Source organism: Acomys minous (genome assembly GCF_964271855.1).
Source record: "Acomys minous genome assembly, chromosome: 6".
Classification (NCBI taxonomy): Eukaryota; Metazoa; Chordata; class Mammalia; order Rodentia; family Muridae; genus Acomys; species Acomys minous.
In genome coordinates, this window is record NC_140487.1 from 84,370,879 (window position 1) to 84,398,309 (window position 27,431).

The 27,431-nt window shown below is 42.9% G+C and overlaps 1 protein-coding gene across 2 annotated transcripts in view; it reads left to right on the plus strand.

The window, feature by feature from the left end:
- FYB2 (FYN binding protein 2) overlaps positions 1 to 27,431 on the plus strand; it is a 101,364-nt gene that overhangs the window by 54,810 nt on the left and 19,123 nt on the right. For both annotated transcript variants that reach the window (XR_014779795.1, XM_084784866.1), the window contains exons 5-9: positions 9,268 to 9,368; positions 15,366 to 15,400; positions 17,562 to 17,593; positions 18,457 to 18,559; positions 19,594 to 19,753. Coding sequence is in view for 1 of the 2 variants with exons in the window: in XM_084784866.1 (XP_084640992.1) it covers positions 9,268 to 9,368; positions 15,366 to 15,400; positions 17,562 to 17,593; positions 18,457 to 18,559; positions 19,594 to 19,753 (431 nt within the window). In the remaining variant the exon portion in view is untranslated. The remainder of the gene's footprint in view (positions 1 to 9,267; positions 9,369 to 15,365; positions 15,401 to 17,561; positions 17,594 to 18,456; positions 18,560 to 19,593; positions 19,754 to 27,431) is intronic.

The window sequence follows — 27,431 nt, forward strand, 5'->3', positions numbered from 1 at the left end:
TTTTTTGGTATTTAACAGAGTGGAAAATGGAAGCTTATGCTGTTCATCCAGTGCATTAAAGTTGGCATTTGGAGAGAGAGAGAGAGAGAGCTCAGTTTCCTTCTGTGTGCAGCCACAGCCCTGGCCTGGCTGCTGTGCTGCTCTAGCCCTCTGGATGCATTTTTCATAAATGAGGAGATAAATAAATTGGATCGTGTAATCCTTATTTATCCAAGTTCATTCTATTGATCCACACTGTATGAAATGGAGATGGATGTTCGCTCTGACTCCAGTGTCCTGGGAAAAGACAGCACATTCTTAGACAGCAAGGAAGGGAGCTTAAGTGCCACCCGCAACAGCTCTTTTCTAACGATGGACCTGTAAAAAGTAGTCCTGGTAAGCTGATTCAAACCATGTTGCTGCTGCTCTGCCTCCTCTTCCTCTTTTTCTGCCTCTTCTTCCTCCTTTTCCTCTTCTTCCTCCTCCTCTTAGAAAAACGGTTAAAAATCCTTTATAATCATCTAAAATCAGATATTTATTCACTTCTGACAAAGTTTGTGCAAGAAATTGATTAGATAGCATCTTTCAATTCCTCTGAAAACTGTTTCTTATTCATAAGGCCAATTTCCCATGGACCTGATGACGTCACTAAGCCCTTAGGGTGTGAGAGACACAGCACAGCCTCTCATTGAACAGTTCCTCTCCATTTCCTCCTGCAGGAGGGGTAAACAGAAACAGGAAAGAAAGAGTTGCTAAAGAACAAGAATTCATGCTTTCTTTTTCAGCAAGATAAAATTAGTCCTGTATCTTTAAAAATAGTGTAAAGGATATGCAAATAAGGGCCAGAGGGACAAAGATGGCTCAGAGGTTAAGAGTACTTGCTGCTCTTCCAGAGGACTCAAGTCCTGCCCACCACACACTTTGCAGTCATCTAACAATTGCCTGTAACTCCAGCTCCAAAGGATCTGATACCATCTCCACAGGCTGACATATGCAGATGCATCTACACACACACACACACACACACACACACACACACACACAGAGATGATAATAATAATAATAATAATAATAATAATAATAATAATAATAATAATAAAAAATAAGATCTCTAAAAACATAATAGAAAACAATAAAATATGCAAATTGTTAAATGAGGGAAAGTAAGTGCATATATTAGATGGAGGAAACGAGGAGATAAATGCTCACTTTTTTCTTTCCTATGACTTGTGAATACACACCCAGATGGGAAAAACACTCAAGAGTGTGGCTGTTGCTCTGGTTTCTTAAGCATTATTAACATTCACATTTTGTGGAGACATCATCTGTATAGGGCGGGCTTGTGTGTGCTTCCTTCTCTAGTTTCTCCGCTCTTAATGTGACAGTGTCTCTATTAATTTACTTCCCAGTTGCACTTCTCACCTACAGAGCCAACACCCTTTTGTGTGTCAAGGTACCCTTTGCTATGTTGGAACCACAGATTCACCTGTTTGTTAAAATAGAACTTTTAAGTTGTTGTCTAAATGGCAGGTTAGTCTACCTCCCGTGGCTGCTTGTTTAGAAACACATTTGTCTGAGTAGACGCAGCCAAGTCTAGTCTGTGAATTTTGACTGCCGTGTTGTCATCTATCAAATGAGCACCATACATCTGCTCGTGGGCTCCTCACTGGGAGCAGTCTGTTTTAAAATTTCACATATATGGTAAGTCCAAGTGAGTTTCTCAGGGCCATTTATTTACCGAAGAATAGAATTACAAAATAATATCAATTAAACAACTTTAAGCTTCATAAGATTTTGACATATTATCATCCATATTGGTTGTGTCATGTCTTTCCCAAACAATATAAAGATTCACTATTAGTTTTCCAACCAAATGTGGTGCCATTTTCAAGCTGGGATTCGTGCTGATCTGACGGTGTGAACTAAGTTGTTCTCCTTTTCCTGTTACTGTGAGGTTAAGGGATTAATGTTGTGTGCTCTTCATACTGACTTTTCAGTGGTGACAGTAATGACTCTGTCCAGTTCTCTGTAGGCTTCCCCTTTTTCTATTGCTGAAGTTCCTGATAGAATTTAGGCACATATTAACTATTTGTTGTACTTTGTCACTGAATACAGTGTTTGTTGGAGATCAATTCAGCTAAAGAAGATTTAACTCCACAAAATGCTTTTTTTGCATTTATTAAAGTGCTATATTCTCAAGGTTAAGACATCCATGTGATCATGGAATAATTCTTTTGTCTTGAGGTACTTTTAATACAGATTAGTTTATTTTTGTAGGAATTCACAACCAGGGCTGGGTTGAACCTTTCTAAGTGAGATTTGAACTCTCTCATTTTTCTTTTATTATTTGATCATATTGTTTTTCGAGTGAAGATACTGGTCTCTTAAAATTAGTAACTTTACCTTGTTTCTAGTTTCTGAAACTTTCTCTTAGCCTTGTTGTGCGGGGGCGGAGTGGTTAAAGGTCCTGCTGTGCAAACATGGGAAAGGAATGTGGTCCTGTGCTCGGTCATGTTTATATTGGTGCTGCGCCTGTGCTGGCCAAGGCTGCTAGAGCTGAGTCTCCTTTAGGAGTTTCCCTCCTTTGTGCACAGGGACCTCTGCTGACCACACCTGGCTTCACAGCTGTGACTTGGACACGCTGTCTGTCTTGTTTTGGTTTGCTAGTTTGTATTTCCAAGACAGGGTTCCTCTTTATGTAGCCCTGCCTGTCCTGGAACTCTCTCTTTCTGTGGACCAGATTGGCCTTGAACTCAGAGATCTGCCTGTATTTGCATCCTGAGTGCTAGGATTAAAGGTGTGTGCCTCTACCACTCTACTCCCATGCTCTTAAATCTCCCCAGATAGAGTTCTTGGAGTGGCTGATGTTCTAAATCAGTGTGTCACAAGTACACTGGGGATGTGGGAGAAAGTTCATGCACAGAAATGAGAGATATGAAAGCTAACTGCTCCTCTCTCTCTCTCTCTCTCTCTCTCTCTCTCTCTCTCTCTCTCTCTCTCTCTCTTCCTGCCCCCGCCATGTGTATGTGTATGTGTGTGTGTGTATGTGTGTGTATGTATGTATGTATGTATGTATGTATGTATGTATGTATGTATGTATGTGTAAAGCTCTACCAGGTTAAATGCACACTCCCTCACTTGTGGTTGTTCCCTGTTTTCAGGCATCTGGGATAGCTCCGTTTTATTTATTATTTTTTTAGTTAATTTCATATGTACAGGTGTTTACCCTGCATATGTGTGTTTGAACCACACGCATGCCTCGTTCCCATAGAGGCCAAAAGAGGCCATCATATCCCCTAGAACTGGAGTTACGGATGCATATAAGTCAACATGTGGGTTCCAGATCCGCTGGAAGAACAGCCAGTGTTCTTAACCACTAAGCCATCTATCCTTCCTGCCTGGTAGCCCAGCTTTGAACAATAGACTCCCTCTCAAGATGGCGCCCAGCCACTGCCCTCCTACTCACCCAGAGTGACAGCGCAATTCTTCTCTCCGTTAACCTGCCTGCCAGAGGAACTGCTGCCTGGCCAAAGTCGACAACTAGATTTGAGGCATCTGGCAACTGCGGGCATGTCCTGCAGGGGAGGACTGTCATTCTTTTTGTACCAGCACCGCTACCCTTCCCCCACCAGGAAGCCACATTCTATTTTTCTTTCTTTCTTTCTTTCTTTCTTTTCTTTTTTTTTTTTTCCAGCTATTTTGTCAGCACTTTGGGGGAATTTCCAACACTCTTCTGTTTGACATAGTTTGTTCTTTTGTAAGCTCACTCATATCCTTAACCAAGCCACACAGTGGCAGCTTCTAGCCTTCCATCTTACCCCACATTTGTTTTCTTTACTGACCTCATGAATTGTATCTGTGGGCTGGGAAGATGGCTCAGTCAGCAGAGTGCTTGCCTTGCAAGCATGGAGACCAAGACAGCCCCCAAGAACCCTGTAAGATAGCCAAGCACGCTGATCCATCCTTGAGCTCTCAAGACAAGCAAATCTCTTGCCAGCCTGCCTAGCCTAGTCATTATGTTCTGGGCCAAGAGAGAGTCCCTGTCTCAGAAAGCAACACAGATGGCGCCTGAGGACCGCAGCCCAACACTTCCATATTCAGACACACACAAGTGCACACATACAAAAGAATTGTCATTATGATTTCTATAACTCTTTTCTCTTGTCCTTAAGTATGTAAAGTCTTCTCTTTGGGCATCTCTTATTATTACCTAGTAGTTACTATTTTTCACTTAGTTTTTTTTTCAAATACTTACTATACTTACTACTTCACCCACTGTTATAAATTTACTTTCTCTATTGCTCAGCTCTTCTGACAGTTCCATCATGGCTCACATTATTCATGGTTTTCAGGCTTTGACAATAAGCTTTTTTTTTTTAAGTGATGGTTGTTTCCTTTAGCATCTTAGATATCATGGACATGGAAGCATTTCTATCCAAGGGTACCAGACCCGCATTACAATGCAGTGTAAACTCAGTTCTCGCTCCCAAGCCGGTAAGAGAGAGTTTACTATGAGCCAAACATGAGCGAGCATGGCCTGGGCATGTGGGTGTAAGTTGCCTCAAATACAGTCTTCCCTGAGCATGAAAGTTTTATAGACACAGAACAAAGAAAAGCCACAAAACAGGACATTTGCCAAGTATGAGCAGGACTCCATAGGCTGAAGCAAAGCAGGGAAGTCTGTGCTATAGGCTCCAGTCGCTAACTGATGGTGGTATTAGCTTTGGGGTACGGAGTAGACGCTAGTGATCTGCTAAGTTAACGTGTTCTAATCTTCCTACCTGACAAGTCAAAGAAATGTTAAATCTCATACAGAAATGGGTGACAATTGGCTACTGAGAGAACTCTGAGGCTGCTGAGATGACTCCACAGGCAAAGGCCCTCGCCTAGAAGCCTCATGACAAGACTTTGATCCCTGAGTCCCGCATGGTACAAGGACAGAACCAACTCCTGTAAGCTGTCCTCTGATGGCCACCCATGCACTGTGACATGTGTATTCTCTCTCACACACAAACACAAAATATATATAATTTTTAAAAATTAAGACAATATAACAATAGATATCCAAGAGAGATCGTTTTGGTCTTCCATCTGCAGAGTCCCAGCTCTCCACAATCACAACCCTAACATCCAGTCATCCACTCAGCCTTCAGGACAGGCGTAGCCTTTTTAGGAGACGTCTAGTTCATGCAAGGAGGCTCTAGATTTCCAGGCTCAGTGTTGGACTTCTGCAACATGCAGGTTGAATGAATTCTTACCTGTCCTTGGGCCTGGATTTTGAGCTTCTCGTTTTTTGTTTTTTGTTTTTTGTTTTTTTCTAGCCAAGTTTTCCAGCTCCATGGCCACAGAGCAAAAACTTTCCTGCTCACTCCCTCAGGACAGTACTAAGATGTTTTCTAGAAGCCATGATAGGTCAGGCAGCATTTGTCCCCATGGGCTTCAGGTGGACCTTCTGAGTTGGCCATCAGCCCCTGGCTATGTGACTTGAGGATCTCGTCATTGTCACCTGAGTTTCTCATTGTGGGTTTCCTCACTACGGATGGCACCTGGGGTCCTGCTTTACTGGTTTCTGTGTGAACCCTGTGATCTCTCTGCAACCCTCTGTATGACTAGACTTATTGAGAATCCCTATACTTTGGGGAAGGCATCTTCCTACATCTGCGTAGATCACTAGATGGGCCAGGTGCTATTTGTATATTGAGAAAAGTATACAACAAGCTTTAAAATATGCTTACAGATATGTGTTACTTCTTTTTATTTTTCCTTTTATTGAAAATAGATTTTTTTCCTCACATAATATGTCCTGATAGTGTCCCCCTCCCTCCACTCCTTTTGATTCTTCTCCCCTCCTTCTGATCCAGATCCACCCCCTTTTTATCTCTCATTTAAAAAAATAATACTTCTAGGGGATAATAATAAAATAAAACATATCAAGATAAAACAAAGACTGACATATGAGAATAGGACAAAACAGACATAAGGGAAGGAGCAGAAGAGAGGCACAAAACCCAGAGACCTGCTCCTTAGCACACTCAGGAATCCCGTACAAACACTGAACTGGAAGCCATAATATATACACAGGGGGCCTGCATTGTAAAAAGAGAAAAGAAAATATATAGATAAACACTAAGATAAAATTAGGGAACAACAACACAAAGCGCACACACACACACACACACACACACACACACACACACATATATATGAAACGTCCTGACAACATTGTGAAACAAGAAACTTCCAAAGATGGCATGGAGTCCATTTTCTGTTGGTCATCTCCTGCTGGACATGTGAGATTCCTTTGAAGAAACCTAAATTTTAACTCACAAGTGTTTATCAACTCTGGATTGCTCCTGGGTTAGGGATGGGGGATGGAGACATTTTTGAGAGCTCTTCTTAGTGCTGCGAACTTGACCTCAGAACGTCGTTCATTGTAAATTTGGGTGTTGTGCATTTGTTTTCATTCAATTCTAGAAAGCCTTTAATTTCTTTCTTAATTTCTGTCTTGACACATTTTTTTACTCACTGGTGAGTTATACCATTTCCATGTATTATAATGTGTTTCATCATTTCTGTTGTTCATATCCAGCTTTAATGCATGATGTCAGGTAGGATGCAGGGTGTTATTTCAAGTTTCTTGTATCTGTTGAGATTTGCTTTGTGCCTGATTATGTGGTCAGCTTTGGAGAAAGTTCCATGAGGTGCTAAGAAGATGGGCATATTCTTTTGTGTTTGGATGAAATGTTCTGTAAATGTCTGTCAGATCTATTTGCCTTATAATGTCAGTTAACTCCAGTGTTTCCCTGAGTGGTTTTTGTCTAGATGTCCTGTCTCTTGACAAGAGTGGGGTACGGAAGTCTGCCACTATTGCTGTGAGAGAGTCAATGTGTGATTTAAGCTGCAGTAGCATTTCTTTATGACCTTGGTTGCCCTTGCGTTTGGGGCACAGATGTTAAGATTTGCATTGTTCTTTTCCTGGAGTTTTCCATTGACGAGCATATGGGTCCTTCCCTATCTCTTCTGCTTAGTTTTTATTTGAAATCTATTTGCAGATATTAAAATGGCTAAACCAGCTTTCTTCTCAGGTCCATCTGCTTAGACTATCTTTCTCCATCCTTTTACTCTGAGGTGATGTGTATCCTTGGTATTAAGATATATTTCTTGGAGGCAGCTAGAGGATGAATCCTATTTTCACATCATAGTGTTAGTCTGTATGTTCTTATTAGGGAATTGAGACCATTGATGCTAAGAGGTATCAATGAACAATGTTTTTTTTTTTTAATTCCTGTTATTTGGTGGTAGTGGTGGTGGTGGTGGTGTGTGTGTGTGTGTGTGTGTGTGTGTGTGTGTATGAGAGAGAGAGAGAGAGAGAGAGAGAGAGAGAGAGAGAGAGAGAGAGAGAAGAGAGAAGAGAGAGTGTATGTTTCCCCTCTTTTGATTTGTTGTTCCTTGTCTTTTCTTGGCTATGTTAACCTGTTTTGGTTGGAGTTTTCCTTCCAGCACCTTCTGTAGGGCTGGATTTGTAGGTAAATATTGCTTAAATTTGGTTTTATCATGAAACTTATTATTCTCCTTCTATGATTATTAAAAGTTTTGTGAGGTAATTGTTTAGGCTGGCATCTGTATTCTCTTATCATATGTAGCACATCTTCTAGACTCTTCTAGCTTTTAGAGTCTTTGTTGAGAACCTGGGTGTTATTCTAATAGGTCTGTCTTAATATGTTAGTTGTACTTTTTCTCTTGCAGCTTATTTTTTGTTGCACTTTTTTTCCTTTTTATTAATTTATTCATATTGCATCTCAATAGTTATCCCATCCCTTGTATCCTTCCATTCCTCCCTCCCTCCCATTTTCCCCTTACTCTCCTCCCCTATGACTGTGACTGAGGGGAACCTCCTCCCCCTATATATGCTCATAGGGTACCAAGTCTCTTCTTGGTAGCCATCTCTTGCAGCTTATAATATTCTTTATGTGTTTTCTATATTTTTAGTGTTTGGATTATTTTGTCACAAGGGAACTTTCTTTTCTGGTCCAGTCTAGCTGGTGTTCTGTACGCTTCTTATGCCTTGGTGTACACTTTCTTCCTTTGGATAGGGAAATTTTCTTCTATGATTTTTGTTGAAAATGTTTCTGTACCTTTGACCCGAGCTTCCTGTCTTTTCTCTATTCCTATTATTTCTTAGATCTGGTCTTTTCATAGTGTCCCATATTTCACATATGGATGTTTTTGTGCCATGATTTTTTTATATATAACATTTTCTTTGGCTAGGGTATTCTTGTATTCTGTTGATGAGGTTTGCCTCTTAGGTTCCTCTTCGAGTTCCTAAACTGCTCACCTCCAGATTTCCCTCAGTTTTATTTATTGATTCTATTTCCACTTCCAGTCTTAAACCGTTTCATTTACTTCCTTCCATTGTTTGTGTTTTCGTAGATTTCTTCAAAAGATTCATTAATTTCCTTTTTAAGGGCCCCTGTCATATTCATAAAGTCTATTTTATTGCCTTTGTCTTGTATTTTAACTATTTTGCAATACTCAGAACCTAATGTAACAAAGGTGCGGGGCTCTAGTGAAGGCATATTGTCCTGGCTGGTTTTGTTCTTTTGGTTTTTTTGGTTTTTGTTTGTTTTTTTTGAGACAGGGTTTCTCTGTGTTAGCCTTGGCTGTCCTGGACTCACTTTGTAGACCAGGCTGGCCTCAAACTCACAGCAATTTGCCTGCCTCTACCTCCCAAGTGCTGAGATTAGAGGTGTGTGCCACCATGCCCTTTTTTTTTTTTTTTTAATTTTGGCTTCTAGGTATCTGGGCTTAGGAAGACTGCAATTCTAGGTGCTGATATCTGGTTTTGTGTTTGTTGGGTGGGTGTTTTGTTCCTTGCTTTCTGTTGTCCTCTCTGGTCCTTAGGAAGGTTTAGTGGCTGTGGTCCCTGTGGGGGGCAGATTCTCCTAGTATCCTGCTTGATGTGGCCACTGGGGCTTGAGGATAAAATGTGTTTTTAGGTACTGGGCGCTGATACCTAGGACTGAGGATGGGCTAGGATGGGGTCTGAGGAGGCTCGCCAGAACGAAGAAAGCAGGGTGTTCCACCAGGGCCTGCTTAGACCCCCTGGAAATGAGGACAGAGAAGGAAGGAAGGTGACAGCAGATGGTCTGCTACAGGGCTGGGTGTGAGACTTGGAGATTAAATTTGGAGGTGTGGAGATGAGGTGAAGAGCTACAGTTAGCCTACCTGCTTCCCTTGTTGAAGTCAAGAAATACATCATTCAACCCCCTTTCCCTCCATTCTTCTCAGTGCCGACTTGGAAGAACCACATAATTATGACACAACGATTTCATATCTCAGCTACTCTGGCAACTCCGTTACCCTGAGTGCTGCAGGAGAAAGTGCTGAAGGTGAGTCCGCTAAGCCAATTAATACTATAACCCAGGGTGGAGTAAAAGTGTGTCAAGATGGTATTTTTTCTAGAGCTAATCATATGTTAAGATTTTCATATTCATTATGTTCTGCCACCCTACTTCCTTTTTATCTCTCCCATATCTACTCTTAATTATATATATATATTATATTATATTATATTATATTATATTATATTATATTATATATTATATATTATATATTATATATTATATATTATCAGTCCAGCTAGGCATCAGTGCTGATCTAAACTCCTAATACTTGACTCCTACTATGTACCTCCTCCTTTTTGCCATCTCTTTTCATCTCCAATCGTCTCAGCTACGTTGTCCTTTGTAGGTGAGTAGGAGGTCCTCACACTTGGACAGTGTTCCGTTTACTCACTAGGCCATGTTTCCAGGCCTCTGGGTGCTTTATTGCAAGGCTTCATATGTTACTACCTTCAAAAGCCACATTTGGTAGGTGGCCTCTGTTAGCTGGTACTCAGGACATTGTGATTCAGTTTTTCTCATTGTCTTATGGAAATGTCACCTCTCTTGTCATTTCTTCTTGAAATTACTTCATGTGTAGAGAAAGAAATGACACACAGTGAACACATTAGGCTTTGTGTTCAATCTAATTAGGAAAAGGGGATTTATATAGTAGCTTTTAAAGCCTAGGGCTAAGTCTTCCCGTCTTGCACAGTGCTCAGAATGTTCTGTGCAAAGGAGACTCACAGAGGAAAAGGATGAGATGCAGAGACTCATAATATTACTGCAAGTTTCAATGTGTTCATTCTACCAACAGAATTATCTAGTTCTCTGCAGAAGCCATAAACATTAGTGCTAGAATAAATACAGGACTTACAGATCTGGCACTATGGGCTACATTTTTCTGCTAGATCCTCTGTACAGATACCTGCAGACTGGATGCTTCTATCCCCCCACTGCTGGAGACAGGACACTGTCTGTGTGTCCCAGGGTGTCTAGACACTCCATGCCCTTTCCATAAATCTAAGCTGCATCTTATTCAGCAGAACCTAATTCCCTTGCAAGGAGGCCCAGAAGGGTCTTCTGGCTCAGTTATTGCAGTACTGACAAGGAGAGTTGGGCTCTAGGAAGGAAGTCCCTGTCCTAGAATATGTACTTAGTGTGTGACATATATCATGAAGACATACTGACTTTCACTTTCCTTTCCCAGGAGTGAAAAGTTGAAAAGCTCCTAGATAACTCTACTGGGCAAAGTCTGTTATCAATGATGGCTGCCTTGAATACTCAGAGTTTAGAAGATAGAGCCAGGCATGGGATGAAAGACCTGCAATTGACTATTGATGTCTGCCATAGGTGTAGGATATTGTTGTTGGTGTATTTTTGTTTTGTTTTTCATTCATTGCCCATCCTCCAACAGTGGGGTTCTAAAAGTCTAAGAAGTCAGATAGTTGTCCTTGTGCCCTGATAAAGTTTGAATTGGGATAAATCAAGTGACCTGTGAAAAACCAGAGTCCTCCCATGTGGTGAAATGCTGGCCATGGTTCCACAGCTCTGGAACGTGGCCTCGGAGCCAGAACTTCTAACAGGCTCACCGCTCATGTGCTGCTGCTGGTCTGTCCACCACACCCAGACTCTCTAGGCTAGGCCTGCCTGTGTCAGAGTCCTCGCTGCTTGACTTTCTACAAGACTAAAGGCTCCTGGGGCCAAGGGGAAGCTTCGGTCTAAGCCTACACCTGTGACTCCCTTACCTAGGACCTACCATTATGGAAAACTCTCCCCCAAGATCCTGGTCAGGGAGTGTCCATTGGTCCGTCTTCCTTGTGACAAGCTGGGCTGCAGGTGAGGTGTATGCATGGTTTCACACATACAGGGCTACTCGTGCTGGAGGACGTAGCTGAGGGTTGACTGTGGACAGCTATTCCTTCATTCTGGGGCACCATTTCCAAAGGTGGGCCTTCCAGGGGCACCATCTGAGATACCTAAAGCAGGAATTACTAACACAAGCCTCTCTTCTGTCTTTTCTGAAGAATCCTTTGCTCTACTTCAGGAGTAACGCCACCAAGCAGGCAAGGGCTCAGGAAGGGCCCAGAAAGTGAGTCCTGGTCCAATTAAGAAACAGCTGTGTAGAACAGCAGGGACTCAGATGAGAGGGGACGGCGGTGGCTCAGACTGTCCCTGCCAGAAGGACATCTTTGTAGTAAACCAGGACAGACCAGGTTAGACTTGAAAACCTAAGGAGCTGTAGCGAGCAGTCAGGAGGATTTCTGTGGTGTGTCATACCCCCTTACAAACATCAATGGGATTGACAAAACTGACGAAGAAAATTAGCAATCTGGGGAATAAAGCAGGGATAGCCCCACAGACCTTGTGGGTACCAAGGGATGAGGGAGCGTTATAAAGTACTCTACATGCACAAATTTGGCAACTTTAACAAAAGTGGAACAGTTCCCATAAAAGCGCAGACTACCACAAATGACCCAAAATAATTTGATATCCCTATAACTCTTGGGAAAAGCCTGAACTTAGAACTCAAAGCGTTCCCCAGGTAGGGGCTGAGGTCCTGGCTCAGCAGGTAGAGAGAGCCATGCCATGCAAGTGTGAGGCCTGGACTTCTATCTCCCAGGACATAGGTGAGAGATGGGAGGGGTAGCTGCTACCTGTAACCCCAGCACATGAGAGGCAGAAAGGGGGATCCCCGGAAAATCCCATGAGCTCTGCGTTCAATGGGAGAACCTGCCTCAAAGTAAAAATGAAGAGCCGTCAAGGATGCCCACCACTAAGCTCTGGCCTCCGGGTACACATGCTCACTCTCAGCACACATGGGGGTCCACATACGGGTAAACATAATATATATATGTACATCCCCATCACACATGGGTATCTGCATACATGAAAACATACATACGTACATACATACATACATACATACATACATACATACATACATGCACATACCTCACATAAACAAGTTCTACAGAGAGTATCTACACCCCGGTGACTTCACTGAAACATGCTGCCACACAGTTAAAGGAGAGCTGACACCAGTGCTTTGCAGTTATCTTCAAGAAAAATAGAGGCAAACAATTCCTGCCTCATCTCGTGAAGTTAGCAAAAGCCTTCTGCTAAGACTAACTAGACAGCAAGCCCCTCAGATCAATGCACCTCCTGAGAGTGACCTCGAAGAGCCTTAATTATTATTAAGGATATTGTTAAAAGCATTCAGCAAGCATGACTGACTGCAGTTTGCTTCAGAGATGCAACGCCGGCTCAGTATCCACAAGTCACTCAGTGAAACCCTCCAAAATGACAGACTGAAGCAGGAAAATCACACAGTATATTCAGAAAGGACACCAGGCAAATTTTAACCCTGTTCATACATAATAATTCTTGGAAAAGCAAGGGAAGAGAAACTCCCTCCCTTTGAGAAAGGACGTCTCCAAGACGCCTGCAGAAGGCGCTACTTGATGGTCAAGAGTGAGTGCTTTCTCTCCTAAATTTGAAACAAGGTACGAGCGTCCTCACCTGCTACTCAGAGTAGAGCTGAGAGTTCTAACCAGTAAGAGGCAAACAAGGAAGTAAAAGGACAACGAGAGATAGCATCTTAATCTGCAGAAATTCCTAAGGGTTTACAAGAGCCAATCAGAGCAACACGCCTACCACCCCACCCCCACTAAGAACTAATGAGCACAGTTGTGTTTTATGTACTATAAATGTGCACATGGATGCTAAAATTGAAGAATGCAATACCTTTTAAGTTTTCTTCCCAAAAGAAAAATATGTAGACATAAATTTGTCACAGCATGCACAAGACTTAAGTGTTAACGACTATAAAATTTGGATTAAATAAATCTAATCTAAATGAATGAAGAGACATATTGTGTTTGTAGATTAGAACACCCATAGAGTAAAATTGACAGTAAAAAAAAGAAAAGAAAAATACATCAGTTCTCCCCAAGTGGCACATAGGCTTAAGGCAGTTCCTATAAAAATCCCAGCAAGGTGTTTCATAGCTATAGACAGGATTATTCTAAGATGCATGTGGAAATGCAGAGAGACTTAAAATAGCTGCAGACAATTTTGAGAAAGAAAAGAGGAAGGACCAGCCCGTGAGTCTAAGACTGGTAACTACAGTAATCAAGATCATACGGCTCTGGCGGAAAGGCACAGTGTAGAGGAATGAAATTGAGAAGCCACAATCATGCGGATGTAAATATATGAAACAGTTATTTACAAAGATGCAAACGCAACTCAATGTAGAGAGCCTTTTAACAAAGTGGTAGAGTATATAAGTATCTATAGCTTAAAAAATGACAAACAGGAACCTAATTCTCACACCTTTTATAAAATTTAAATAATGTTTCTCTCAAGAGTGAGGAATTAGATTTTTTTTAAAAGAGAGATAAGGGGAAAGACAGGGAGAGGAAGATATAGAAGTTGCTAACTGTTTTCCCATCTGGGATTCTACTCCTTGAAACAAAGCCGGCAACTCACGTGGTGCCTACCTGGAGATGTAGGCGGATCTGAGCCATCATGTGGGTGCTGGGACTCGAACATAGATCTTCCACTAGGGCAACCCTGTCCTTAACTGCAAGCCATCTCTCCATCCCATAAATAGACTTCTTATTCTTTTTTTTTTTAAATGGTGGGTGTTAAAAAGACATTAAAACAAGAAGCATAAAAAAAAAATCTTCCTCTGAATGTCACTAAAGATGAACATCTGTAGTTACGTAGGCAGAACTACATCATTAGCCATGCATGTAGAATTTTAAATTAAAAAAAAAAAACCCTAAATTTTAGGAAAACTAGAATTGCATTTATTTTGTCAGTGTGTTATATGTTTTAAGAGCTGGGCAATGTCTATTAAGATCTAGCCAATGGACAGCACATTCTTCACGGTTGTGTGGAGAGCAGGGACTGCCTCTGAGAAGAACTCTGGTGCCCCCCATTTGACTACTTCCCCTTGGTGGGGAGGCCTGGGGGCACACAGAGGAAGGGGAAGCAGGCTATCCAGATGAGACCTGATAGGCTGTGGTCATACGGTGGGAGATGAGGTTCTCTTCTGTCACAGACCTACGGGAGGGGAATAGGAGGGAAGGGAGGGGGAATGGGAAGATACAAAGTGAAGGGATAGCAATCAAGATGTAATCTGAATATATTATTTGAAAATTAAAAGAAAAAGAGCTGGGCAATGGGACATCTTTTGGTTAATTTCAGGACAGTAGGAGAAGAAACAAAACAGAAGCCCCGCCTTCCCCACACTTCCAGCCACAGTTCAAAACTTTATAGACGTTGCTTAAGCAAAAAGCCATGAGAAGAAATTTTCCAGAAAAGCTGATACTTTTCATACAATGTCCGGTGCCTTGCGCACAGCCTTTCACACCACTGCCCGGGAGGAACTGCTGGGCCAGCTTCACAGATGAGCAGGCGGAGACTCACGAGAAGGCATCCAAATCCCCCAAGAAGATCGTGGCAGGACACAGCTCTGGTTCCTGCCATTACTTCTATGTGTTAATGACTAGGGAAGCCATGATTTCATTAGCTCACACCCAGACAGCCACCAGGAAAGTCACAAGGCATTTTCATCCTCCCTGAGCTCCTCTCTCAAGCTGTGTGTAGGAAACAAAGCACTGGGGTCAGGACCTGGCATCTACCTGTTAGTCTGTCTGCCCTACCTGCACCCCACGCCTTTCACTTTTGTCTTTAAGTGCTGCCACTGATTTTCAATGCTTTGTTTGAAGCAGGATGTAGGTATCTCTTTACTACACCAGGAAACTTAAGATGTGTTTTTTTAATGCTTTCATCGACTATCAAGTCCACCCTGGAAATCCCCACAGAACTCAAACCTTGAGCCTTAGGATTTTCCTCCCTCCCCCCACCCCAAGAGCAGGACGCAGCTCGCTGCACAGCATGGACTCTGTAACCATGAAGATTATGTTCATCCTGAATATTGCAAGAAATGAGTGGATAAATTGACTTGAAATTTTTTTTTTTTTTGGTTTATTTCAGCCACTTATGAAATTGAAATTGAAGAACTCCAAAAGGTACTGTTTCTCCTGTCCCCACTGACATGTGACTAACATGAACACACTCCCACAGATGTGAGTCTAGGGTGCTCTCCAGCAAGATGAAAGCTCCTTGTTTGCAGCAGGCTTTCCCAGGCTCTCATGGTCAGGATTCTGAACCCTGAGCCTTTTAGGTAGACTTAGAAGGTGTGTACTGAAATGGGCAGGTGTGGTCTGAATTGATTCATGGACCCTTACCTCTTGTGGTCTGTGCCAGCTACCCTTTAACAACAGTCTCTTTCAGAGAGAACTGTCCTTTAGGACAATCCAAATTTGTATATTTTATGCTTTCAAGAAAACAACCAGAACCTGGAGCCATGCTTCCTGTGTGATGCTAAATGCCACCTTGGAGACGATGGGGCAATTTAGTTGGTGCCCCAAGTAGAACTGTGACTGGCCTCAGTCTTAGCTCCTGGCTATGACCTTGAATATTGGTCAACATCCTCACCCATCAAATGGGGAGACTACAGCACCCACATCTGGAGTCCTTGTGAGGGAGCCTGAGGCAAGCGCTGATGGAATGGTGTGTTGAGGAGGACCTAGGACTCAGCATTCAGCTCTCTGAGGCACCACTCTTCTGTAAATGGAGTAGTCCCCACAGGGACAGGAAGCGTGTTTCATATCATTGTGTCTGCCATGGTAGATGTTACATAAATGAGGAGACCAGTACTTACTTCTTCAAGTTGCGGAGAGCAATTTGAAGCTCTCGGGACAGTGTCTGACACAGAGTAGGCGCTTCCTGAGCACTTTTGTGGGGTTGGTGATGGGTCTAGTCCTCCTTCAGTGGGCACACTTTGTATTTTTTTAAATTTTTTTTATTTATCTTTATTTTATGTGCATTGGTATTTTACCTGCATATATGTCTATGTGAGAATGTCAGATCTTGGGAGTTACAGACAGTTGTGAGCTGCCATGAGGACGCTGGGATTTGAACCAGGGTCCTCTGGAAGAACAGTCAGTGAGTGCCCTTTACTGCTGAGCCATCTCTCCAGCCCTTACACTTTGTATTTTTAAGCTGGGTGAACAGAGTCCAGTTTCCTCGTTGTTGATGACTTGCCTGTAGGGCTGGGTGAGCACAGTCCATGTTCTTGCAGGATGCTCTTGGGTGCTTGCTGAAGGGCTACTTGCCGCACATCAGAGCGCATAGCTGTTTTCTGTGGTTGTCCTCTTTGCTGCCAATTACCTTGTCTGCCTGCTGTTGGTGTGCTGGTATCTAGCAGTGAGTGCTTCATCTGACCAGTAATTATACAGCAATATTCAGTCCTCAAGATCACTCAGGGAGTCAGTACCCCTGTTCCCAAATATAAAAGATGACGGGAGAACTCAGAGCTATTAAAGAGACAGTAATTAACATGTCAAAGATAGAGACAAAAAGGTCCGAGTGATGTATTGTCTGGTGCTGATCTGCTGGTGTTCTATGCAAAACCACTAGTCACTGGATGAGGTCTGCAAGGCTCGCCTCTAAGCGGTGTCTGGGAACTGCTATGCTTGGCCTCACAGGCAGCCTTTCTTATATTCTGTTTTCTTGAGGGTTCTTGGCTAGATTCCAAACAATTAATGACATCAGATGTAGGACTGTATGATTAAGGGGAAGGGTTTTATTATTATTATTATTATTTTTTTTTTTTTTTTTTTTTTTTTTTTTTTTTTTTTTTTGTGGTCACTGGGACATAATCGTAAGGAAACTAAATCTCTGCCTTGTAATGGTGGCGTTTTGATCAGGAGAGCATGTAGTTGGGGCGCAGTACAAGCAAGACTTACACACTGACCTATGCCAATTTTTGTCAACCAAAACTGCCAAGAGGCCACATGGTATGCTCTCCTGGGGTGTAGAAGCTCTTCTCCTCCACAGGCACACCAGGAGAGGGATGCAGAGAAAACTGCCCAAGGCATTTTAAGGGCTGTAACTTGCACACACTGCACCTTCAGAAATGTTGGTTTCTTTGCTGCTTGAGTTTCAGTCTCACACGCAGGAATGTCTCATAGAACTCTCTGCCACCGTTGTCTGCTTTTGCTGTGTCCTGAGACCTCACCTCCCATTTGATTATGTCACTTATTGAGTGATCTCTAACCAACAACAAAGCCTGCTTTCAGTAAACTCACACACACACAAAAAATGAATGTTTTCCTCTGTTTTCAGCCTTGGAAGAGTTTTCTCCATCCAGAACTGAGGTACGTTTCATCTGTAAGACGACAGTATGGTGCAGCCACTCATGACTCATGACGGAACTCATTTCCTCGCTATGGTCTGGCCATGTTCCTAGCACATAAACTAGTTGTGTCCCCCCGCAACCTTGTAAGGAAGCTGGTACACAGCAGCTCTCAGTGACCCTGTCTGGCCTTCCTTGCTCTTTTCACCCTAGCACACACAGTACTAACGTAGTAAACTCTAGCTGACAGAGCAAAGAGGGGTTGTTGAAGACAGACCCATGACAACATGTGCTAATCTAGAACAGATCAACAAAATATTGGGACTCGGGGGACCACATAAGAACCTGAGGGTACTGGTGGAAGACTCTCAAGTAGTATGACTTAGACAGAAGAGATCTTGGATTTGTACTATGACTGGGGGACACATGCTTGGCTAGGCCAAGGAGGTTATTTTCAGCCCAGACAGTAGAGACCTTGAATTTGTTAGCAGTGTGAGATGCAAGTGGCATGTTTGGAAAAATGAATAGCTAATAAAAAGGGAGAACCCATCAAATAATCTGGTGGGTTGGAGGAAACTGTGGGAATCTACACCCAAACAGAAGTGGAGGTAAGGAACAAAGAGAGATGTAATTGGAAAGGAAGAAAACTGGCCGACTATAGAGGATGAGGATGTAGATTGTATCCTACAAGAGGTAGAAAAGTAACAGATTGACACTCACAGGGGTTGGAATAGGCAGAAGGTCATGGAAGCTGTCGGCCTGGTTCATTTGGTCCTAGCTCCTTATCTTAAAGGATTCACTGTCCTCAGTCATCTCATTAGCACTGGGCCAATCTACCATCTACCTTCCAAGAACTTACTTCTCCTTGGTCTCTCCATATTTCAGTCCTAGACCTAACGATGAAGCAAGCGACATGAAGGAAAAAGAGCTGTGTGAATCAGAACCTCAGAAGCCAGGGAAGGACTCACATGGTAACCATCCTCCCAAGGTATGTGGGTTAGACATGTGGTCTTCCTCAAATATGTATCTGATCAGTGTCCTCCACTGCGTGTCTTGTCAAAACTAAGAAGTGAAATCTAAATTCCTTGGTTTGTATATAAGACCATTTGTAATTTATCCACATCCGTCTTGTCTTTTAGTCGCACCTCCGGCTTTTCCTCATCTATTTCTTTCCCCTTTTCCTTTAGTTTAGCTCTTGTCAGAGTTTCCACACTGCCCCTTCCATACTATTGGGTGACTAGCACCTCTGCAAATGGCCCATATCTTTGCTCATTCTGATTTATCTTCCAGATGTTCTTCTCCCCTTTCATCCATCTCCTACCTATATATTTAAAGATAGAGTTTGATGAAGTCTATTTTTGGAAGATTTCTCAAACTCAATCTCCCAATGAAAAGGATGAATCTCTCCATCCTCTGTTTCCATGTCTGGGAATAGTTCCGTAAGTAATAACATATTACCCCTAATTCTGTGTGAGTGTGCACTGTGACCAGTGTCTGAGCTGCTCAGTCAACTGCCTGGGCAACTTCCAGAGCTTTTTGTGTTGACTTACATTCAGTATAGGTCTCATAGATCAGAAAATGGAAACTTGAGGATGAATACAGTGTAGTGGGTAGAAAGACAAATGTCAGGTGAACTGGAGGAAAGGGGGAATCCCCCGCGTCCTCCTTAGGAGTGACGAGAGCAGGAATGTAGGGCTAAGCACTCCCTTGGTAGATTACTAATAGTTGACCCATCATTATTCATGGGAAGCCACGGTGATTGAGATTTAATAAAGACCCTGACTTAGAGTCAGTACTCCCATAGACCTGCCTCTGTGGGACTTGCTAGCTATTCATTAAAAAAAAAAAAACTAGCACGGTATGTGCTCTGGTAAGATATAGGGTCTAGTAAGACAGCGCTCAACAGCTAGTGATAACTAAGTACCGTTCTCGCAAGGAACACATTCTGAAGACCAGAACGCGCGAGCGAGGAACTGACTTGGTCATCAGCCCAGCAGTGGTCTCCCCGTTGCATGTGTCTAGGTAGTTGTCTATGAAGAGACTCCGGGAGAAACCCAGGGGACTGGAGTCCATAAGGACAGAAGGAGTGTGCCAGTTGGAAGTCAGGAAGCTGTGACTGACATCACTCAGAACAGGCTCTTCCCTGAGGATGTGACGCTGACTAGGCACTCCCACGATAAGGGTAAGTTGCATTTCCCCTGAGCTCTCTTCACTACCAAATTGTTTGAAAGGGAAGTATGGCTGAGATCATAATTTACTTTCAGATATATAGAGGGCATTTATTGTGTACCTCGTAACTCCCCTGGAAGGGCTATCTCCCTAGAACAGTGGAAAGATCACTAGATTTAGAGACAATGGGCTTGAGTTCAAGTCTACACACATGCAAACTTAACAGTTGTGTTAGTTTATATTACAGTAGTTCAATTTCTCCTTTAAAGAGGGGAATCTCAACATGGACCTCACAGGAGTGTAATTAGGCCCAGATCCAACAGCACATCATGGGACAGTCTTGTTCTTTTCTTATCTACCTACTGACCCTGCTCTCACCATTGACAAGCTGACATGGCATACAGCATCACTAATGATCACTTTGGCTGCATTTTCTTCCTTCATGTTAGTCAAACCCTTGACTATAAAAAAAAAACAATAATTAAATCATACTTCATTAAACCACATATTGAAAGGAGGCTTCCTTGGCAGGAAGTCTAGGCATCTCCGAGCCAAGGGCACAGATAATACCACAAAAGCAAAGTATCCTGAGTTCTCCTCTGAGGCAACTCTGTTTTTCAGGTAGAGTCAATTCCTACAAAGTCAAGCTGGCAGCAAGCAATGGGAGTTACAGCCTATTCCCTAATAAGCCCCAAAGGAAAACTTGCAATTTTGTCTTCCCAAGGATAAAAGACATGACTCTTACGTTGACTTTGCTTGGGTCGTGTGCCATCACCGATTAAACAACTCTGAAGCTCTGATGTGACCCAGCTGTACCATACTCCCACTGAGCTAGGGTGGGTAATTTATACCAAACAGCATACTTAGTTAGTTGGCTACTTTTATCTTGTTGTGAAGAGACACCATGAGCACGACAATATATAGAAGAAAGAGTTATTGGGGCTTACAGTTCTAGAGGGTTAGAGTTCATGACTGTCCGTCATGGCAGGAAACATGGCAGCAGACAGGCAGGGGCAGTAGCTGACAGTGTGTGTCTTACCCATAAGCACAGGGAATGTGAAAAAGAGCCAACCTCAGCTACCCACTTCCTCCAACAAGGCCACACCTCCTAGTCCTTCTCAAACAGTTCTGCCAACTGGGGACCAAGTATTCCAATAGATGAGTTTATGTGAGCCATTTTCATCAAGCCAAGACTCCGCCACCTGGAAGTGAAACAAGGCAGCTGTTCTCAAGAGAGGAAGCGTAGATGTTGCATAGACGAGGAAAAGAAATGTCCACTGAAGCATTCTGGTCCACGGAAAGCCATAGATGGGATGCATCACTGCCAGGATGGCATGGATTCAGTGATCAAAAGATGGAGTCAAGGTTCCTTACCATCTGACCCAGCCCCATAGGCTTTACCTGCTGCTCACACCTGCCTCCTGCGCATTCTCTGCCCTCGTGGCATTGGTCTCAGCGCATGTCATGTGATTAAATGGTCCTGATTTTGTGCTTCATCCCTTCCCTCTACCTGGAATGCTTTTATGCCCACAGTCTTATCTTACCGTGTCCTACTTGCCTCTCCAAATTCACCCTTAGAGTCACTTCTGAAGCCTGCCTTGCCCTCTGCTCATATGTCTGTTATCCCAAATATTAATGGTATTTTATCCTAAAAAGGCTTATTAGACAAACTAGGATGTATTTCTTACATGATACAAAATGAAGAGTTAGCAGGTAAGCTGCAGACAAGGTGAAGATTTCTATGTATACATATTGTATTGGTTACTTGGTTGTTGTGATAAAATACCACAGCCGAAGCAACCTAAAGATGAAGGGGCTAATTTGGGCTTAGAGTTCCTGAGGGATAAGAGTCCCTTGTGGCCAGGAGACACAGCAGCAAGTGGCAGGCATGGTAGCAGAAACAAGAGGCTGAGAACTCACATCTTCGACGGCAAAGAGACAGGGAGAAAACTGTACGTAGGGTGAGGCTATTTAAGCTCAATGCCCACCCTCAGTAACAAACTTCCTGCAGCAAGGCCACGCCACCTAAACTTCCCCAAACAGTGCTACTAACTGGGAAACTGGTGTTCAACCGCCTGAGCCTATGGAGGCCATTTCTCAACAAAACCACTGTACATACTTAACAAATTTGACCAAGAAATCATTAGAGAATATATAAATCTTTTACATAGGCATCTTTATAGTCACAAAATACAAAACAGAAACTAGTCACTAGAAAAGGATGGCAGATATTGAAATTGGGAAAATATTTGAACTGGCAGTTCGTCATAGGGGAAAGAAAAAACATAAACATGTCACAAGAGCCCAAGTCTGTTGACTGTCCATTGCAAGTGAAACTGCAGTCTGCCATCAAAATAGCTGCAACATAAAAGAGTAAAAATGTTCAGTGTTGGTGCAGATGCGGTCCAGGTGGAATGCTCATATTCTGAGGGGACTAAGGAAACTACAGCAATCATCTTGGAAAATTGTGAATATTAAAATCAAATACATGCACATTCAATGACCCAGGCATCCCAGGCTGTATATATCCCTGGCAGAAATATGTACTTAATTCACAAAAATAGCCAGTCACTTGTGCCATAGCTTTTTATAATAGTCTCAGACTAGAAATTGTCCAAATGAAGGGTAGACTGGAAGGCTTGGGATGACAGGATCCTGAAATCCCAGCCCGTGAAAGATGAAGGTGAGAACGGGTTTTAAGCATTTTGACTACATAGAGGGACAGTGTGTGTGTGCGTGTGTGTGTGTGTGTGTGTGTGTGTGTGTGTGTGTGTGTGTGCATGTGCGTGTGTGATTTACTTGTTATGTTTTGCCTTGATATTTTTGCCTGCATGTGTGTCTCTTGGGGCCCCTGGAATTAGAGTTACAAACAGCTGTGAGCTGCCATGTGGGTGCTGGGAATTGAACCCAGATATTCTGGAAGAGCAGTCAGTGCCCTCAACTGCGGAGCCCCAGGACTGTGTCTCATGGGGGGAAATGCAACAACAACAACAACAACAACAACAAAATAGAGTAGATAAATACATCATATCCTGTTCACACAATAGAAGAAAATGTAATAATTGTAATGGACGTGTTACAATCAACTATCTCCAACAACCTGGAAGAATCTCTCCACATAATGCTGAGTGCAAGTGTGTTACACCAAGGAGTACAGACTGCATTGCTACATTAACACACGGGGCGAAATCAGGCTTGATGTACCCAGCAGATCGGAGGCAGAGCCGCTGTCGCCCTATGCCAGGGGATGAGCCAGGTGCTGCTGGCTCTTGATCTGAGTGTGTGAGGAGGATGTTGCAGTCCTGGGCCTGTGGTTCTGTGGCGCATTTCCCCCGGTGTCATGCTGTCACTAAGCCTTGAAGCAGGACGTGCGATGCAGAGCCGTTGTATACTGCTTGCCTGACATGTACAAGACTCCCGGTTTGAGCTACAACACTGTAGGAAAAAAAGCTGACAAACAAACAAAATATCATGAAAGTAAAAAAAAACACACACACACACACACACACACACACACACACACACAGAAAAGTGCTTTAAAAGCACAAATATAACACATGGAACTTCTAAAATGAGAAAATTAAAAATAACAAAGAGAAGAAACCTTGGTTAACCAAGAAAGAGAATAATTCAGAAAGCAGAGAAAATTTAAACACTGTGTTGTAAGACAGTAGATACAAAGATTTTTATTATCAGTGAAGGCCATGCATGTTCAGCTTACTAGCTTGAAGATGCACTGGGGTTGTTCAGAATTCAAGTATTTGCGTGCCCTTTACATCTCCTGTACTCTAGCCCTGGAGATTTAGCAGCAAAAGAACGGAGGGGGGGAGAAAAAAACTCTTCTTCATGAACATAGGACTGAAGAGGCTAGCTTTCAGTCTGCACAAAAATCAAATCAAAATTAAGCAAAGACCTTAGTATAACAATGAAACCCTTGAAGTTGTGAGACGAAAACATGGGGAAACATTTAAATATATGTGCATATATATACATATATATGCAATAACTTACACAAAATAGTTGCAAGAACTGACGACTGAGATTGTGCACACCTAAAAAGCTCCTGACAGGGAAAGAAACAGCAGAGTGCACAGACAGCCACAGAATGAGGGAAAACCTTTGCCAAGTATAATGGACTATTCATATCGAGAATGCATAAAAGGTTAAAATTCAACATTGAAACACAAATAATCCAATCAATACATGGCACATGAGCACAACAGACACTTCTCAAAAGAAGTATAAAATACATTACACATTAATACCTTCAGCATCCTCAACCATCAAAGAAATATAAATCAAAACTATACAGAGATTTCATCTTACCCAATCAGAATAACTAAACTACACAAACTCTAGAGATAATGGTGGGCGGGGCTTAGCCGCCACTGGTGGGAATGTGAACATGGATATCGATATGACAAAAAGTTTCAAAAACTAAAATACAACAGCCACATGGCACAGCTATACCAGGGATGGCTGTGCAGAGATGGGGGTCTAAGTCAATGTGGCCTTTTTTTTTTTATCATGGCACAGCTCAAAACAGCTAAGTTATAGAGTGACCTTCAACAGATGAGTGGATAAAGAAAGTGGGGCATGGACACACACACACACACACAAACACACACACACACACACACACACACACACACCAGAGGGGAAGTGGGAAAGCGAGCAAACAAATGAGTGTTATAAAGGAGAATGAGGAGGCCAGGAGAGAGGGAGATGCTTCCATTAGTAAATCCTTTGCCTTGCTGTGCATGAGAACATCACAACCCATGTTTAAACAAGCAAACAGGAGCGACAAAGGCAGAAATGATGGTGTGCTTTGTAATTCCGTTACTGGAGAGTCAGGCACTGACTGGCAGGACCACTGAGGCTCACCAGCCAGCTCGGTGAGTTCCAGGCCAGTGGGAACCCACAGTTCCAGCCTGTCTCAAAAGACAGCACCCAAATCTGATTGCTGGCTTCTACAAACACATGCACACTAACACATGGAAGGGCAAAATTATCACTTGCAAGAAAATGGATGGAACCAGAGAGGGACTGAGAAGGACAGGCTCTGAACGAAGTAATCATGTTTTCTCTCTCATGTAGAAAGACACTCACAAGGAAGACAAAATGGTTCCTGCGGAGGGAGAGGGTAGGTAAGGCAAGATAACAATTGGGGTGAATAAGATCAAAATGGATAAATCAAATGTATGAAAATGCTACAGTGAGTGGAATTCCTTTGTACAATTAATATAGAGTAATAAAGAACCCCTGTCCCCATAGGGGTTGCTTTCTGACCAAGCAAGGTAGAAAAGACATAAATAATAACATATTCTTACATGAAATGGTAGTAAATTGTATAAGAAGGGAACGAAAATTAAGGAGGCCATGGGCGTAAGAACTTGAATGTGTCTGAGGGTAACCTTAAAGACCTCAAGTACATTCAGAAGGGAGGGTTAATCCCGCATGTCAACTTAACTGCATTTAGAGTCACACAGGAGATATACCTCTGGGCATGTCTATGAGGGAAGTTCCTAAGAGACTTCACTGGAGAGGCTAGACCCACCCTGAACAAAAGCAGAAAAAAAAGAAAAAGCGGACTGAGTAACAGCATCCACCTCTCTTTGCTCCTGGCTGCAGATGCAGTGTGACTAAGCCACCGCATGTCCCTACTGCCATGACTTCCCTGCCGTGATGGGCTGAGAGGCAAACTCATCTCCTCATTCCCTTCGTTGCTTTTCTCAGGAGTTTTGTCATAGCACCCAAACTAGCAGAGGCATGTGTGTCTGTTACAAGAGTATTCTAGGGAGGAGGGGAAAGGGAGCCAACACTTCTAGGCGAGAGCCAATCATAGGTGTTGGTGGGGCTAGCAAGATCCTGGTGACTGGAACAGAGAAGAGAGAAGGGGGTGAAAAAGACAAGCATGGGCTTCTAGAAATCCCACGAGAGCTTTGGCCCTTGCTCTCAGTAAGACTTTTTAAACCACTGAGGGCTTCCTGCACACACCGGAAGTCATGATCAGAGTCGGTCTTAAACAATAACCTTGCTGAGAATAGGACATACGCCAAGTCAGGAGACCTGTTATTAACGTAGTGATTTAGGGATGAGGTTAGTGGAGGGTTCTCTGATAGAATTGTGGCGGTGTGCCTGCACTTAGGGTAGAACTCTCGTTAGAGATGAGAGGCTCGTGTTGACTGATATGGAAGAAAAGAACCCAAGATGTCTCCAGCGCTTGAGGCCTGAGGCACCCGAGTAACACAAAAGATACTATTGTCTTTTTTTTAGAAATGGGGAAGACTTAAAGACAAGCAAATTCTTACAAGGAAATCGTGAGATGGGTTTGAAACCCAGTTTGCCTGAGACACCCAAATGGCAACGGCATGAAGATCATAGCAGACGTGGAAGTGACTGCTGTGTCTGTAGAAGACACACATCTGCAAGTTATGTCTCTAAGATTATTCCAAGACGCTTTTCATAAGCCAATAAGAAAAGTCAAGAGAGGCAAGAGGGGAGTTGGAGAGACGGCTCAGTGGTTTAGAGCGCTTGGTCTTCATCGGATCTGGGTTTGGTCCCCAACACCCACATGGTGACTCACAGTCACCTATATCTACTTCTAGGGACCCGACACCACCTTCTGGCCTCTACAGGCACCTGATACACATGTGACATACACACGTACATGCAGGCAAAACACTCATGCCCATAAAGTAGAGTAAATACATTTTAAAAAAAGAAAGATGAACTGCCCATCTATGTGCTGAGAATCTTTTATTTTTGCTGGAACGATTCTGATAACTTCTTTAGAAAAAGTAAGCTGTCTTCCTCTGGGAACTGACACTCTTTGAAAGAGTTTGGGGGTCACATACTTCTTGCAATAGGATAAAATCTTCTCATTTGGCACATTTAATTAATAGATACAAGTCACTTTGCTTATTGCATATCTTTAGATACACTTATTATGATAAGTAGTTCATGTCTGAAATGAAAATAGCTCTGAATCACCCACAGCCTAAATATGAAGCTACACCAACTGATGAGGACGTGAGACAGTTTTGTGACTATGACAAGTTTACAGCTGAGAAATACCTGCATTTATGAGGCTGGCTAACTTGTTCAAACAGTCCCTATAGACTTTTAATACTGGTGTGTCACCTTCTGGTTAGTTCTGTCATTAGCCATCACACTGACATGTGTTCAAGTAGCTCACTTAAGAAAGTATAAGAAAGAAAAACTACCAAAAGATTAGAAACAGCCATTTTGATGGTGGAGAAAATCTCCAGGGCTGAAGATCTGAACAGAGGTCGGAAGTCACAGGGGAGGCATTTAGCTGCGGAAGAGCTTTGGCTTGCCAGGGAACCAGCACTGTACTGGTGACTTGTACAGTCACTAAGAAGGGGCTGTTATTGTTACCCCAACTTCCGGCAGTTGTAGCAGGCTCAGCAACTGGCTTATCCAAGCTCATGCAGACCGTGTTGTCAGCTTCACTGGCGCTCATAGTTTTAGAGGTATTTTTTTCTCCACAGTCCTCAGCTCGGCTGCTTTTAAGCCTGTGGTAGGACAGAACGTCATGGTGGTGAAAGGGTGTGAAGGGGGACGTGGATCATGGTGGGCAGGAAGCAGACAGGAAAGAAGAGATAAGGGATAGCCTTTAAAGGGTTGCCCCTCTCTCACCTATTTCCTCTAACCAGGCTTCACTTCCT